This window comes from Gallinula chloropus (assembly GCF_964237585.1).
Source record: "Gallinula chloropus genome assembly, chromosome: 2".
Classification (NCBI taxonomy): Eukaryota; Metazoa; Chordata; class Aves; order Gruiformes; family Rallidae; genus Gallinula; species Gallinula chloropus.
Window position 1 is genome coordinate 49,675 of NC_140086.1, and position 16,348 is coordinate 66,022.

At 65.4% G+C, this 16,348-nt stretch overlaps 1 protein-coding gene across 1 annotated transcript in view; it reads left to right on the forward strand.

Moving 5' to 3' along the window:
* The window catches only part of LOC311205737 (maestro heat-like repeat-containing protein family member 1), a gene marked incomplete at its 5' end in the record, with an annotated part of 78,676 nt that overhangs the window by 18,677 nt on the left and 43,651 nt on the right, over positions 1 to 16,348 (forward strand). Inside the window, 12 exons of the mRNA XM_084280233.1 lie at positions 4,933 to 5,084; positions 6,045 to 6,185; positions 7,354 to 7,446; positions 8,552 to 8,630; positions 9,464 to 9,577; positions 9,830 to 9,903; positions 10,183 to 10,302; positions 11,246 to 11,356; positions 12,552 to 12,696; positions 13,728 to 13,768; positions 14,207 to 14,348; positions 16,243 to 16,295. Of these exons, the coding sequence (XP_084136359.1) occupies positions 4,933 to 5,084; positions 6,045 to 6,185; positions 7,354 to 7,446; positions 8,552 to 8,630; positions 9,464 to 9,577; positions 9,830 to 9,903; positions 10,183 to 10,302; positions 11,246 to 11,356; positions 12,552 to 12,696; positions 13,728 to 13,768; positions 14,207 to 14,348; positions 16,243 to 16,295 (1,265 nt within the window). The remainder of the gene's footprint in view (positions 1 to 4,932; positions 5,085 to 6,044; positions 6,186 to 7,353; positions 7,447 to 8,551; positions 8,631 to 9,463; positions 9,578 to 9,829; positions 9,904 to 10,182; positions 10,303 to 11,245; positions 11,357 to 12,551; positions 12,697 to 13,727; positions 13,769 to 14,206; positions 14,349 to 16,242; positions 16,296 to 16,348) is intronic.

A 16,348-nucleotide genomic window follows, 5' to 3' on the forward strand; every position in this document is an offset into this window, starting at 1 on the left:
GTGATGGGGTGCAGCACCCCTTTCCCTGGGTGCTGCCGTGGGACTGGCTGTGGGAGCTGGTGTCTCCCTGGAGAGCTGGAGCCAGGCACCATCCTTCTCCGGTGCTGGGTGATGCGCGGCGGTGCCGGGGCTCCGGATCTGGCCGGGTTGGCGGCGCGACACCGGCTGTGCCAGCACCAGGCCGCTTCCTTCGTTAGGAAATGGCTTAATGAGGGGGTGAGGAAGCTGGAGGAACGGGGCTGGAAGGAGCTGAGGGATGGACAGACGGACGTGCTGGTACTGTGGGGTGGTTGGGAAGGACTCGCCACGCTTCCCCAGGTTGGGGCTGAGCCATCCGGCACCGGCACCGGTGCTGGGCTCGGCCTGGAGAGGTTCATGCTGAGCGCCTGGGGCAGCACCCTGTGCCAGAGCTGGGACCAGCTCCTGGTGTTAGGCGATCCCTGGGGTGCTGGGGACCCCACAGAGTCAGCTGGGGGGGGTTGGTCCCTGTAGAGCTCTGGGGGTCCCTGTAAAGTTCTGGGGGTCTCTGTAGATCCCTGGGGGGTCTTTGTAAAGTTCTGGGGTCCCTGTAGATCCCTGGGGGTTCCTGTAAAGTTCTGGGGCTCCATAGAGCTCTGGGGGTCTCTGTAAAGCCCTGGGGGCTCCCTACAGACCCCTGGGGGTCCCTGTAAAGTTCTGGGGCCCCATAGAGCTCTGGGGGTCCCTGTAAAGCCCTGGGGGCTCCCTGTAGAGCCCTGGGGTCCCTGTAAAGTTCCGGGGCCCCATAGAGCTCTGGGGGTCCCTGTAGATCCATGGGGGTCCCTGTAAAGTTCTGGGGCTCCATAGAGCTCTGGGGGTCCCTGTAGATCCTTGGGGGCTCCCTGTAGAGCTCTGGGGTCACTGTAAAGTTCTGGGGCCCCATAGAGCTCTGGGGGTCCCTGTAGATCCCTGGGGGTCCCTGTAAAGTTCTGGGGCCCCATAGAGCTCTGGGGGTCCCTGTAGATCCCTGGGGGTCGCTGTAAAGTTCTGGGACCCCATAGAGCCCTGGGGGTCCCTGTAGATCCATGGGGGTCTCTGTAAAGTTCTGGGGGTCCCTGTAAAGCCCTGGGGGCTCCCTGTAGATCCCTGGGGGGTCCCTGTAAAGTTCTGGGGCTCCATAGAGCTCTGGAGGTCCCTGTAGATCCCTGGGGGTCCCTGTAAAGTTCTGGGGCCCCATAGAGCTCTGGGGGTCCCTGTAAAGCCCTGGGGGCTCCCTGTAGATCCCTGGGGGTCCCTGTAAAGTTCTGGTGCCCCATAGAGCTTTGGGGGTCCCTGTAGATCCCTGGGGGCTCCCTGTAGATCCCTGGGGGTCCCTGTAAAGTTCTGGTGCCCCATAGAGCTCTGGGGGTCCCTGTAGATCCCTGGGGGTCCCTGTAAAATTCTGGGGCCCCATATTGCTCTGGGGGTCTCTGTAGATCCCCAGGGTCCCTGTAAAGTTCTGGGGCCCCATAGAGCCCTGGGGGTCCCTGTAAAGTTCTGGGGCCCCATAGAGCCCTGGGGGTCCCTGTAAAGTTCTGGAGGCCCTTAGAGCTCTGGGGGTCCCTGTAGATCCCTGGGGGGTCCCTGTAAAGTTCAGGGGCTCCGTAGAGCTCTGGGGGTCCCTTTAAAGCCCTGGGGGGTCTCTGTAAAGTTCTGGGGCACCATAGAGCTCTTGGGGGTCCCTGTAAAGCCCTGGGGGCTCCCTGTAGAGCCCTGGGGTCCCTGTAAAGTTCTGGGGCCCCGTATTGCTCTGGGGGTCTCTGTAGATCCCCAGGGTCCCTGTAAAGTTCTGGGGCCCCATAGAGCCCTGGGGGTCTCTGTAAAGTTCTGGGGCCCCATAGAGCCCTGGGGGTCCCTGTAAAGTTCTGGAGGCCCATAGAGCTCTGGGGGTCCCTGTAGATCCCTGGGGGCTCCCTGTATATCCCTGGGGGTCCCTGTAAAGTTCTGGTGCCCCATAGAGCTTTGGGGGTCCCTGTAGATCCCTGGGGGCTCCCTGTAGATCCCATGGGGTCCCTGTAAAGTTGTGGGGCCCCATAGAGCTCGGGGGGTCCCTGTAGATCCCTGGGGGCTCTCTGTAGATCCCTGGGGGTCTCTGTAAAGTTCTGGGGCCCCGTATTGCTCTGGGGGTCTCTGTAGATCCCCGGGGTCCCTGTAAAGTTCTGGGGCCCCATAGAGCCCTGGGGGTCTCTGTAAAGTTCTGGGGCCCCATAGAGCCCTGGGGGTCCCTGTAGATCCCTGGGGACTTCCTGTAGATCCCTGGGGGTCCCTGTAAGGTTCTGGGGCCCCATAGATCTCTGGGGCTCCCTGTAGATCCCTGGGGGTTCCTGTAAAGTTCTGGGGCTCCATAGAGCTCTGGGGGTCCCTGTAGATCCCTGGGGGTCCCTGTAAAGTTCTGGGGCCCCATAGAGCTCTGGGGGTCCCTGTAGATCCCTGGGGGCTCCCTGTAGAGCCCTGGGGGTCTCTGTAAAGTTTTGGAGCCCCATAGAGCTCTGGGGGTCCCTGTAGATCCCTGGGGGTCTCTGTAAAGTTCTGGGGCCCCGTATTGCTCTGGGGGTCCCTGTAGATCCCTGGGGGTCCCTGTAAAGTTCTGGGGCCCCATAGAGCTCTGGGGGTCCCTGTAGATCCCTGGGGGTCGCTGTAAAGTTCTGGGGCCCCATAGAGCTCTGGTGGTCCCTGTAGAGCCCTGGGGTCCCTGTAAAGTTCTGGGGCCCCTTAGAGCTCTGGGGGTCCCTGTAGATCCCTGGGGGTCCCTGTAAAGTTCTGGGGCCCCATATTGCTCTGGGGGTCCCTGTAGCTCCTTGGGGGCTCCCTGTAGAGCTCTGGGGTCCCTGTAAAGTTCTGGGGCCCCATAGAGCTCTGGGGGTCCCTGTAGATCCCTGGGGGTCGCTGTAAAGTTCTGGGGCCCCATAGAGCTCTGGGGGTCCCTGTAAAGCCCTGGGGGTCCCTGTAAAGTTCTAGGGTCCCTGTAGATCCCTTGGGGTCGCTGTAGAGCCCTGGGGTCCCTGTAAAGTTCTGGAGCCCCATAGAGCTCTGGGGGGGTCCCTGTAAAGCCCTGGGGGCTCCCTGTAGATCCCTGGGGGTCTTTGTAAAGTTCTGGGGTCCCTGTAGATCCCTGGGGGTTCCTGTAAAGTTCTGGAGCCCCATAGAGCTCTGGGGGGTCCCTGTAAAGTCCTGGGGGCTCCCTGTAGAGCCCTGGGGGTCTCTGTAAAGTCCTGGGGGTCCCTGTGGATCCCTGGGGGTCCCTGTAAAGTTCTGGGGCTCCATAGAGCTCTGGGGGTCCCTGTAGTTCCCTGGGGGTCTCTGTAAAGTTCTGGGGGTCCCTGTAAAGCCCTGGGGGCTCCCTGTAGATCCCTGGGGGTCCCTGTAAAGTTCTGGGGCCCCATATTGCTCTGGGTGTCTCTGTAAAGTTCTGGGGCCCCATAGAGCCCTGGGGGTCCCTGTAGATCCCTGGGGGTCCCTGTAAAGTTCTGGAGCCCCATAGAGCTCTGGAGGTCCCTGTAGATCCCTGGGGGTCCCTGTAAAGTTCTGGGACCCCATAGAGCCCTGGGGGTCCCTGTAGATCCATGGGGGTCTCTGTAAAGTTCCGGGGGTCCCTGTAAAGCCCTGGGGGCTCCCTGTAGATCCCTGGGGGGTCCCTGTAAAGTTCTGGGGCTCCATAGAGCTCTGGAGGTCCCTGTAGATCCCTGGGGGTCTCTGTAAAGTTCTGGGGCCCCATAGAGCTCTGGTGGTCCCTGTAGATCCCTGGGGGTTCCTGTAAAGTTCTGGGGCCCCTTAGAGCTCTGGGGGTCCCTGTAGATCCCTGGGGGTCCCTGTAAAGTTCTGGGGCCCCATATTGCTCTGGGGGTCCCTGTAGCTCCTTGGGGGCTCCCTGTAGAGCTCTGGGGTCCCTGTAAAGTTCTGGGGCCCCATAGAGCTCTGGGGGTCCCTGTAGATCCCTGGGGGTCGCTGTAAAGTTCTGGGGCCCCATAGAGCTCTGGGGGTCCCTGTAAAGCCCTGGGGGTCCCTGTAAAGTTCTGGGGTCCCTGTAGATCCCTTGGGGTCGCTGTAGAGCCCTGGGGTCCCTGTAAAGTTCTGGAGCCCCATAGAGCTCTGGGGGGGTCCCTGTAAAGCCCTGGGGGCTCCCTGTAGATCCCTGGGGGTCTTTGTAAAGTTCTGGGGTCCCTGTAGATCCCTGGGGGTTCCTGTAAAGTTCTGGAGCCCCATAGAGCTCTGGGGGGTCCCTGTAAAGTCCTGGGGGCTCCCTGTAGAGCCCTGGGGGTCTCTGTAAAGTCCTGGGGGTCCCTGTGGATCCCTGGGGGTCCCTGTAAAGTTCTGGGGCTCCATAGAGCTCTGGGGGTCCCTGTAGATCCCTGGGGGTCGCTGTAAAGTTCTGGGGCCCCATAGAGCCCTGGGGGCTCCCTGTAGAGCCCTGGGGTCCCTGTAAAGTTCTGGGGGGTCCCTGTAAAGCCCTGGGGGTCCCTGTAAAGTTCTGGGGTCCCTGTAGATCCCTGGGGGTCACTGTAAAGTTCTGGGGCCCCATAGAGCTTTGGGGGTCCCTGTAGATCCCTGGGGGCTCCCTATAGATCCCTGGGGGTCTCTGTAAAGTTCTGGAGGCTGGTGGCCCTGCCTGTGGCAGGGGGGTTGGAGCTCTGTGACTCCTGGGGGGTCCCTCCCAGCCCAGCCCAGCCCAGCCCAGCCCAGGCTGTGGTTCTGTGATTTAACCCCCGGGGTAAATCGAGTCTCCGCGGGCCGGGGAGCCGGGCCTGGTGCAGTGGCCGCGGCCTTGCCGAGCGGCTCCGGCACCTCCCGGGAACCATCTCATCCCACCGGGAGAGGGTCTGGAGCTCTCCCTGGGGGCCCATCCATCCATCCCCCCCCCCCCTTTCCGGAGGGGAGGGCAGGAAGGCGGCCTCACAGGCTTGGAGCAGCTGTAAAGGGCCGCGCCGGGTGTCCCAGCTCTGCAGCACTTCAGCGAGAGCATCCAGGAGTACCTGGCCAACCTGGACAAGGCCCCCGACCCCACGGTCAGGAAGGACACCTTCTCCAGCGAGCTCTTCAGCGCCTACGAGGTGCTCTTCAGCAGCTGGCTGCAGCACCGCGAGGCCAAGGTGAGGGGCTGGAGGGGAAGGGGCGGCTGGGGAGCGGAGGCTGGGGGCGGGTGAGGGGGCTGCAGCTCGGCTGGCGGCTCAGCCAGACCCCCTTGGTGGATGAGGAACTTCCCCGGAGCGGCTCCGGCAGCTGGGAAGGGTGATGGGGTCCTGGGCTCCGTCAGCAGAGGGGGGGCAGCAGGGACAGGGAGGGGATTGTCCCTCTCTGCTCTGCCCTCCCCAGCTGGAGTCCTGTGGCCAGAGCTGGGACCCCAGTACAATGTGGGACTGTTGGAGAGGGGTCAGAGGAGCCACGGGGATGCTCAGGGGGCTGGAGCAGCTCCCCATGGAGAGAGGCTGAGGGAGATGGGCTGGGTCAGCCTGGAGAAGAGAAGCTGTGGGGGGACCTCACTGCAGCCTCCCCGTCCCTGAAGGGACCCCAGGAACAGGAGGGGAATGGGCTTGTTAAAGGGCAGAGACTGGCAGGACAAGGGGGATGGAGTGAAGCTGGAGGAGGGAAGGGGGAGAGGAGAGACTGGGGGGAAGTTCTGTGCAGAGAGAGTGGTGAGGGGCTGGAAGGGGCTGCCCAGAGAGGGGGTGGGTGCCCCATCCCTGGGGGTGTCCAAGCCCAGGTTGGCTGGGGCCCTGGGCAGCCTTGTGTAGCTCCAGGCCTGGAGGTTGGTGTCCCTGCCTGTGGCAGGGGGTTGGAGCTCTGGGACCTTTGGGGTCCCTCCCAACCCAGAACATTCTATGATATTATGATGTGACCCCCCCAGCGGGCTCTGCCTCAGTTTCCCCTGGCCTGGCATTCCCCAGCCATAACACGTGTCACTGAGCCATGGCACAGTCCAGGGGTGCATCCTATCCAGGGGACAGCCATCCTCTGCTGGTGTCCCCTTCCTCTGCTGGGTGGAGCTGGGTGAGATGCCACCTCTGCCAGCAGCTCTGTGGCACCAGCCATGGCATTGTCCCCCCCCACAGCTGCGCCTGGCCGTGGTGGAGGCGCTGGGACCCATGAGTTACCTGCTGCCTGGAGAGAAGCTGGAGGAGCAGCTCCCCAAGCTGGTCCCAGGCATCCTTGGGCTCTACAAGAAGCACACGGAGCCTTTCTACATATCCAAGGTGAGCAGCCACCCCGGGAGCCGTCCCTGGCTCCGCTGGCTCGGAGCCTCACCGCGTGCCATGCCGGGGCTCGGCGGTGCCGCCGAGCCCCGGCACGGCACGCGGTGAGGCTCCGAGCCAGCGGAGCGGGAGTGTGGGAGGGAGGTGGAGTGGGGAGGTGGCAGTGAAGTGGTCTTAGGCCCACCTGGCCTTGCCCTGCCCTGACCCACCCTAACCCTGCCCTTGGCTGCATCGCCCGTCCCTCGCCGGGTCACCCATCCCATCACTTGCCGGGTCGCCCTCCTCCTCCCTCTCCACATCACCCTCCCCGTCCCTCGCCCATCCAATCCCTCGCCATCCCATCCCCATCCTCCTTCCATCCCCATCCCCATCCCATCCCCATCCCCATCCCATCCCCATCCCATCCCCATCCTCCTCCCATCCCCATCCCATCCCATCCCATCCCATCCCATCCCATCCCATCCCATCCCCATCCCATCCCCATCCCCATCCCATCCCCATCCCATCCCATCCCCATCCCCATCCCCATCCCATCCCCATCCCATCTCCATCCCCATCCCATCTCCATCCCCATCCCCATCCCCATCCCCATCCCATCCCATCCCATCCCTCACCGCGTTGACATCCCCATACCTTGTTGCGTCGCCCATCCCATCCCATCCCATCCCATCCCATCCCATCCCATCCCATCCCCATCCCATCCCCATCCCCATCCCCTTCCCCATCCCATCCCATCCCATCCCATCCCATCCCATCCCATCCCATCCCATCCCATCCCATCCCATCCCATCCCATCCCCATCCCATCCCCATCCCCATCCCCATCCCCATCCCCATCCCCATCCCATCCCATCCCATCCCATCCCTCACCGCATCGCCATCCCCATCCCTTGCTGTGTCGCCTATCCCATCCCATCCCCATCCCATCCCCATCCCATCCCATCCCATCCCATCCCATCCCTCTCTGCGTCACCCTCCTCCCTCTCCCCATCATCCTCCTCCCTCGCTGCGTCCCCATCCCTCACCACGTCGCCCGTGCCAGAGACGGGCGCGATCCCTGCCCTTGGGGTCCCTCCCCCTGGGGAGGGGGGGGTTCCCCACCCTCCGCCGCTCCCCGGAGGCCGGAGCTTTTCCCGCCGCTCACCGCCAGCCGCGGTCTCGCTGCGCAGAGCCTCTGCCAGATTCTGGAAGCTTCCGTCAACATCGGCAGCCGCAGCCTCGACGCGCAGCTGGACGCGCTGCTGGGCACCCTGCACCCCCAGGTAAGGGCCCTTGGAGGGTGCCCCCCAGCTCCTGAGCAGCCCCCCAGCTCCTGAGCTGCCCCCCAGCTCCCGAGCAGCTCCCCAGCTCCTGAGCTGCCCCACGGCTCCTGAGCAGCCCCCCAGTTCCCAGGCAGCCCCCCAGCTCCTGAGCAGCCCCCCAGCTCCTGAGCTGCCCCACAGCACCCAAGCAGCCCCACAGCTCCTGAGCTGCCCCACAGCACCCAAGCAGCCCTACAGCTCCTGAGCTGCCCCACAGCTCCCAAGCAGCCCCCCATCTCCTGAGCTGCCCCACGGCTCCTGAGCTGCCCCACAGCACCCAAGCAGCCCCCCAGCTCCTGATCAGCCCCCCAGCTCCTGAGCTGCCCCACGGCTCCTGATCAGCCCCCCATCCCCCGAGCTGCCCCCCAGCTCCCGAGCAGCCCCACAGCTCCCAAGCAGCCCCCCAGCTCCTGATCAGCCCCCCAGCTCCTGATCAACCCCCCAGCTCCTGAGCTGCCCCCCAGCTCCTGATCAGCCTCCCAGCTCCTGAGCTGCCCCACGGCTCCTGAGCTGCCCCCCAGCTCCTGAGCTGCCCCACAGCTCCTGATCAGCCCCCCCAGCTCCTGAGCTGCCCCACGGCTCCTGAGCTGCCCCCCCAGCTCCTGATCAGCCCCCTCAGCTCCTGAGCTGCCCCCCCAGCTCCTGATCAGCCCCCTCAGCTCCTGAGCTGCCCCATGGCTCCTGAGCTGCCCCACGGCTCCTGATCAGCCTCCCAGCTGCTGACCTGCCCCACAGCACCCAAGCAGCCCCCCAGCTCCTGAGCTGCCCCACAGCTCCTGATCAGCCTCCCAGCTGCTGACCTGCCCCACAGCACCCAAGCAGCCCCCCAGCTCCTGAGCTGCCCCCCAGCTCCCAAGCAGCCCCCCAGCTCCTGAGCTGCCCCACGGCTCCTGATCAGCCCCACAGCTCTCAGACACTCGGAGCCTGGGCAGAGCCCTTCCCTGCCGGCACCGGGCCGAGGGCACGTGCCGTGGGACGCTGCCATGGCCACCAGCCCTGGGGCTCTGTCTGCCCCTGCGTCTCAACGCCTGGATCCACGTCCCTGACCACAGGTTCTCTCTGGCAGATCTGCACTCCCGCGGACCCCTCCGTCCCCCTGAGCGTTAAGAACCACACGGAGGTTCTGCGGTGCTTCACCGTGCTGGGTGAGCGACCACGCGGCGCGGCTGTGCCGGGTCTCCCTCCTGGGGTTTCACCATCCTCCCCAAGGAGGTTGCGTGGGGTGGGTGGAGGGGTTTGTTCTTTGGGGAGGAGAGTGGGGCCAGCCCCAATCCCCGTGGAGCTCCCAACGGTTCCAGCCCCATTGGCCCATCCTGGATCCTTCCCGAAGGCCTCAGAGGTTTCCTCAGAGCTGTCTGGGCTGTGCCGGGCACTGAGGCCTTGGCATCTGTGGTGCTGGTCCCAGTTAGGCATCCCTGGGGCTGCTCCTGGTTTGGCATCCCTGGGGCTGCTCCTGGTTTCAGCATCCACGGGCCTGCTCTGGGTTCAGCATCCCTGGGCCTGCTCCGGGTTTGGCATCCCTGGGACTGCTCCTGGTTTCAGCATCCCTGGGGTGGCTTCGTGTTTGGCATCCCTGGGGCTGCTCCTGGGTCCAGCATCCACAGGGCTGCTCCTGGTTTCAGCATCCCTGGGGCTGCTCTGGGTCCAGCATCCCTGGGGCTGCTCCTGGTTTGGCATCCCTGGGGCTGCTCCTGGTTCAGCATCCCTGGGACTGCTCTGGGTTTGGCATCCCTGGGACTGCTCCGGGTTTGGCATCCCTGGGATGGGACTGCTCTGGATTCAGCATCTGTGGGGCTGCTCTGGGTTCAGCATCCATAGGGCCCTTCCCCAGGGAGAGGAGGAGCGGGGCTTTCCGCCCCACATGCAGTTAGCAAGGCCGGGTGGGCTGTCCCCACGTAGGGAATGCGATGCCCACACCCCAAATCTCTCCATCCCCGGGGACACCGCGTGGCTGTGACGGTTGTCTTGGCTCCCCCAGCCTGCTCCTTCCCCGACCGCGTGCTGGCCTTCCTCCTGCCGAAGCTGGAGAGCAGCAACGAGAGGACCCGCGTCGGGACCCTCCTCATCATGCGCCAGATCATCAACAGCGCCCGTGAGCACCGGGGCAGGAGCAGGGAGCCAGGGTGGGGGGGAGCTCTGGGTGGGTTTCCCCCCTTCCCCCACTGGTCTGGTGGGATGTGGATGAGTGGGGTGGGGAGACGAGCCTGTCCTTGGCTGTGGGGTGAGGGGAGGAAGCTGAGCAGGGGGTGAGGGATGAAGGCCACGCTGGGGGAAGGGGGACGGTGGGGATCAGCCCCTGGAGAGCATCACCCAGCTCCGGCAACCGCCGCCTCCCGCCTTGCAGCTTCCCAGATGGAGATTAAGAAGCCCGTCATCCTCTCCTCCATGAGGCTCCCGCTGCAGGACAGCAGTGACAAGGTGAGCCACGCTTCCGCCGGGGCGCCGGCGCCACGGCTCACGGGGTGCTTTGCCAGCCGTCACCGCGTGTGGGCGGTGGGTGGTGTGGTCCATGCTGGGTAACCCCCCCGAGCCATGAGCTCGGTGCATGGTGTGGTGCTGGGCAGAGCACCCAGCTCGAGGGGTGTGTGGGATCCCCCTCTACTGAGGAAGAGGAGGAGGAGGAGGAGGAGGAGGAGGAAGCAGCTCCCCCTGGCAGCTTTCGGCCCGGCTGCTGATGCCGCGGCTGTGCCGGCGCAGGTGAAGCGTGCCGTGGTGCAGGTGATCAGCGCCATGGCTCACCACGGCTACCTGGAGCAGCCCGGCGGGGAGGCCATGCTGGAGTTCCTGGTCCGCCAGTGCGCCCTGCCCTCGGACGCGGTAAGCGCATCCCAGTGGGATGAAGATCCCTATGACCGGTACCGGCGCGGCACCTGGCGCCTCCGGCTCCCTGCGGTGCCGATTTTGGCCAGCCCGGACCCGGGTCTCCTGGCACACAGAGCTCTCCCATCTTCCTGGCTCCGGGATGGTGCTGGAGGTCTGAGTGCCCCGTGGTAGGGATGGAGGTGGGCGCTGAGCCGGGCTGGTGCCGGGGGTCCGAGTGCCCCGCGGTAGGGCTGGAGGTGGGTGCTGAGCCGGGATGGTGCTGGAGGTCTGAGTGCCCCGTGGTAGGGATGGAGGTGGGCGCTGAGCCGGGCTGGTGCCGGGGGTCCGAGTGCCCCGTGGTAGGGATGGAGGTGGGTGCTGAGCCAGGCTGGTGCCGGGGGTCTGAGCCCCCCGCGGTAGGGCTGGAGGTGGGTGCTGAGCTGGGCTGGTGCCAGAGGTCTGAGCCCCCCATGGTAGGGCTAGAGGTGGGCGCTGAGCTGGGCTGGTGCCAGGGGTCCGAGCCCCCCGTGGTAGAGCTGGAGTTGGGTGCTGAGCCGGGATGGTGCTGGAGGTCTAAGCCCCCTGCAGTGGGGCTGGAGGTGGGCACAGAGCCGGGCTGGTGCTGGAGCTCCAAGCCCCCCAAGGTAGGGCTGGAGGTGGGTGCTGAGCCGGGCTGGTGCCAGAGGTCCGAGCCTCCCCTGGTAGGGCTGGAGGTGGGCGCTGAGCCGGGATGGTGCTGGAGGTCCGAGCCCCCCGCAGTGGGGCTGGAGGTGTGCGCTGAGCCGGGAGGTGTTTTGGATCGTCCCCTCCTTGTGCCATGGTTGCCACACGTGTCCTCCTGCACCGCGGCCTCGGGAAGCGCCTTGGCTGAAGGAACCTCCCGGCTCCACCGCAGCGGCCGCGCTGGAGCCGCGCTTGAGCCGCGCTTGAGCCGCGCGGTCCCTCTCCTCTCCTCCAGCACCCCAAAAAGCAGCCGGCGGATGCCGACGACCTCGCCAGCGACAGCGTCCAGAGCATCAGCATCAACACCCTCTTCCTCCTCAGCACCACTGTGGACAGGATGAACAACGTGAGTCTGGGGGCTTCTGCCGCCGCCGGGGGGCTGCCAGGCAGGCGCTGGGGGTCAGGTGCTGCCCGTGGGACACCCTGTCTGCCGGGTGTCACCGCTCCCAGCCCTTGGAGGAGCTTCCCAGGGAGGGGCAGAGGTTTGGGTTGGGATGCTGCCCGCCCAGGGACACGGTGTAGCCCTCCCAGGGTGGAGGGAGCTGGGGTGGGGGGCTCAGCCCAGAGAAGGGAAGGGGAAGGGAAAGGGAAAGGGAAAGGGAAAGGGAAAGGGAGGGGAAGGAGAAAGGGAAGGAGAAGGGAATGGAAGGGGAAGGGAAGGGGAAGGGAAGGGAAGGGAAGGGAAGGGAAGGGAAGGGAAGGGAAGGGAAGGGAAGGGAAGGGAAGGGAAGGGAAGGGAAGGGAAGGGAAGGGAAGGGAAGGGAAGGGAAGGGAAGGGAAGGGAAGGGAAGGGGAAGGGGAAGGGAAGGGAAGGGGAAGGGGAAGGGGAAGGGGAAGGGGAAGGGGAAGGGGAAGGGGAAGGGGAAGGGGAGGGAAGGGGAGGGAAGGGGAGGGAAGGGAAGGGAAGGGAAGGAGAAGGGAAGGAAAGAAGGGAAGGAGAAGAGAAGGAAAGAAGGGAAGGAGAAGGGAAGGAGAAGGGAAGGGAAGGGAGAAGGGAAGGAGAAGGAGTCTGCTTCTGGGGAGAGCCCCGAGCCCCTTCCTGTCCCTCAAGAGGCTCCAGGAGAGCTGGAGAGGGGCTGGTGCCCAGGGCAGGGAGGGTCAGGCCCAGGGGAACGGCCTCCAGCTGCAGGAGGGGGATGGAGAGGGGCTGGGGGGCAGGAACCCTTCCTGGGGAGGGGGGAGGCCCTGGCACAGGGTGCCCAGAGACACTGGGGCTGCCCTGGGGTCCCTGGCCGGGCTCAGGCCGGCTCGGATGGGGCTGAGAGAGGGCACTGGGGGCGCTGAGCCCCCTCCCACCCACCCCACACCAGGGACCCCCTGGGACTGGAGCTCTGGTGGGTGCGTTCGATGACCTCAGCCACCTCACCCAGCTTCAGTGACCCTGCAGCCCTTCGCCCCCTCCCCAAAGAGCGCTGCCTCAAGGGGCTCAGGGATCCCCCCCCCACCAGCCCCCAGGCTTTGCCCTGGCATCTCCCCCTCCCCTCCCTCCCTGCCCCGCGCCGGGGTGCCGGTGCCGCAGCCGCGCTCCCTTCCCCTGGCAGGTTCTGTGGCCGTTCCTGCTGGAGTTTGTGACCCCGGTGCAGTTCACCAGCGCCCTGAGCCCCCTCTGCAGGAGCCTCGCCTGCCTGGCCACCAAGAAGCAGGAGGAAGGAGAAACCGCCACCCTCATCCGCTACGACCTCAACGGTACTGGCCAAACTGGGGGCACGGGGGCCGCTTGGCTCCCCAGGGGCTCCGGGTGGGAGATGCAGCCCCCCTTGCCCCTTCTCCCCTCCGGTTTGGCATCTCCTGGGGCTCAGTCCTGGGGCTGGTTGAGTTCAACGTCTTCATCGACGGCCTGGGGGAAGGGATGGGATGTTCCTCAGTGGGTTTGGGGGTGACACTGAGCTGGGGGGACGTGTGGGTCTGTGTGAGGTGGGGAGGGTCTTCAGAGGGGTCTGGACAGGCTGGATGAGACCAACGGGATGAGGTTCAACAGGGCCAAGTGTAGGGTGCTGCACATGGGACATCCCAACCCCCAGCAGCGCTACAGGCTGGGGCAGGGGGGCTGGAGAAGGACCTGGGGGTGTTGGGTGACTGACCAGGAGCCAGCAGTGTGCCTGGGGGACCAGGAAGGTCAACAGCATCTTGGCTTGTGTCAGAGCCAGCGTGGCCAGTAGGTCTGGGGAGGGGTTTGTGCCCCTGGACTGGGCACTGGTGAGGCTGCAGCTGGAGTGCTGGGTCCAGTTCTGGGCTCCTCAGCATCAGAAGGACATGGGGGTCCTGGAGCGAGTGCAGAGAAGGGCAACCAGGCTGGGGAAGGGGCTGGAGGGCAAATCCTCTGAGGAGCGGCTGAGGGAGCTGGGGGTGTTGAGCCTGGAGAAGAGGAGGCTGAGGGGAGCCCTTCTCCCCACCTCCCCTGCCCTGCCAGGAGGGTGCAGAGAGGTGGGCGATGGTCTCTGCAGCCAGGGGCCAGGAGATGGGACAAGGGGCAATGGGCTCAAGCTGCCCCAGGGCAGGGTCAGCTCAGCTGGGAGGGCAAAGTTCTTCCCTGGCAGAGTTGTGGGGCTGGAACAGGCTGCCCAGGGAGGGGCTGAGTCACCCCCTGGGGTGTTGAACAGAGGGGGGATGAGGTGCTCAGGGATGGGGTCAGCACAGGACGGGGACGGTTGGACTCGGTGGTTCCAAAGGTCTTTCTCCAGCCTGGTGACTCTGGGGTCCTGTGATTCTGTTTGCAGCCAACCTCCCTTCCCCCTACGCTCTGACCACGAGGCTGCTGGTGAGTGGCACCGAGCTCTTCCTCTCTCTCCAGGGAACTCCCCTCCTTTCCCTGTCCCAGAGGAGATGCCCAACGCCGGCGCTGCCCCACCAAGGGGCGTCATCCCATCCCGCTTCATCCCACTGCTCCTGGTCCATATCCAGGACCACCCTGTGCCCCCTGGGCCGGGTGTAGCCCCATCCCCTCCCCTGGGCTCAACTTCCTCTTGGAGACCCCGAGCTGTGGCACCCATCACCCTGAGAACCCATTGCCCACCCAGGGCTTTCGCCCCACCGGGAATCCCGGGCACGGGGAGATGTTTCCTCCCAGCCCCATCACTGAGCCATAGAGCTCAGCCACCCCTCAGCATCGTGGTGTCCTGCTTTACCTCGTGGTTTCTGGCCTGGTGGTGAGGTTCTTCACACCAACCCCCCTTATTCCCTCCCCAAAACCCCCCAGGTGGTGTCATCCCAGCCGTACGCGGGTGACGGCCGCGGGACGGCCGCCCTGCGCCTGCTCAGCATCCTGCGCTGCAGCGTCCACCCCGCGCTGGACCAGCTCTGGGCCAAGAGGGTCCCTCTCCTGGTGGAGCACGTGGAAGGTGGGGGCAAAGGGGGCCAGGGCTGGGGGTCACCCCCCTCCAAATCGGGCTGTGTGTGCCAGGGATGCACCTTGGGGGGGCTGGGGGTCACCCCCTCCCTCCAAATCGGGCTGGGTGTGCCAGGGATGTACTTTGGGGGGGCTGGTGGTCACCCCACTCCAAATCGGGCTGGGTGTGCTGGGGATGCACTTTGGGGGAGCTGGGGGTCACCCCCCAACCCAAATCGGGCTGGGTGTGCCGGGGATGCACTCTGGGGGGGACTGGGGGTCACCCCCTCCCTCCAAATTGGGCTGGGTGTGCCAGGGATGCACTCTGGGGGGGACTGGGGGTCACCCCCCCCGTCCAAATCGGGCTGCGTGTGCCGGGGATGCCCCTTGGGGGGGCTGGAGGTCACCCTCCTCCAAATTGGGCTGGGTGTGCCGGGGATGCGCTTTGGGGTGTCCAGGAATGGGGGTGACACACCATGGGTTTGCTTGGGGGGTCTTAAAAAGGGGCTGCCCCCCATTTGCCAGGGGCTTTAACCACCCCGGTGCTGCTCAGTCCTCCCTAGAGTGCTGGGGGCTCTTGGGTGGGGACCCCATCCCGTTGGGTGCCAGCGAAGCACTGGGGGCTCTCTGGTGGGGACCCCATCCCATAGGGTGCTGGTGGAGCATCGGGGGCTCTCTGGTGGGGACCCCATCCTGTTGGGTGCCAGCGAAGCACTGGGGGCTCTCCAATGGGGAGCCCCATCCCTTAGGGTGCTGATGGAGCACTTGGGGGCTCTTGGGTGGGGATCCCAATCCCATTGGGTGCCAGTGGAGTGCCAGGGGCTCTCTGGTGGTGAGCCCCATCCTGTTGGGTGCCAGCGGAGCACTGGGGGCTCTCTGGTGGGGATCCCCATCCCATAGGGTGCTGTTGGAGCATCGGGGGCTCTCTGGTGGGGACCCCATCCCATTGGGTGCCGGTGAAGCACCGAGGGCTCTCTGGTGGGGAGCCCCATCCTGTTGGGTGCTGATGGAGCATCAGGGGCTCTCTGGTGGGGACCCCATCCCAGTGGGTGCTGGTGGAGTGCCGGGGGCTCTCTGGTGGGGACCCCATCCTGTTGGGTGCTGATGGAGCACTTGGGGGCTCTCTGGTGGGCACCCCATCCCATTGGGTGCTGATGGAGCACTTGGGGGCTCTTGGGTGGGGATCCCAATCCCATTGGGTGCCAGTGGAGTGCCAGGGGCTCTCTGGTGGGGATCCCCATCCCATAGGGTGCTGTTGGAGCATCGGGGGCTCTCTGGTGGGGACCCCATCCCATTGGGTGCCGGTGAAGCGCCGAGGGCTCTCTGGTGGGGACCCCATCCCATTGGGTGCCAGCGAAGCACTGGGGGCTCTCAGGTGGGGAGCCCCATCCCGTTGGGTGCTGATGGAGCACCAGGGGCTCTCTGGTGGGGACCCCATCCTGTTGGGTGCTGATGGAGCACTTGGGGGCTCTCTGGTGGGCACCCCATCCCATTGGGTGCCGGTGAAGCACCGAGGGCTCACTGGTGGGGACCCCATCCCATAGGGTGCTGGTGGAGCACCGGGGGCTCACTGGTGGGGACCCCATCCCATAGGGTGCTGTTGGAGCATCGGGGGCTCTCTGGTGGGGACCCCATCCCTTGGGTGCCGGTGAAGCGCCGAGGGGTCTCTGGTGGGGAGCCCCATCCCGTTGGGTGCTGGTGGAGCACTGGGGGCTCTCAGGTGGGGACCCTCATCCCGTTGGGTGCTGATGGAGCACTGGGGGCTCTCCAGTGGGGACCCCATCCCATTGGGTGCCAGCAGAGCGCTGGGGGCTCTCTGGTGGGGAGCCCCATCCCGTTGGGTGCCAGACATGGGGTGTTTGGAGTGCAGGATGGAGAACTGAGGGTAAACATGTGCTTCCCCCTAGAGAACACGGAGAAATCCCTGTCCCAGAAGGAATGGGAGGAGAAGCTGCTGCTGGTGAGGGTCCCGGTGCCGCGGGGGGCTACGGTGTGGTGGGGAGGGCGAGTGGA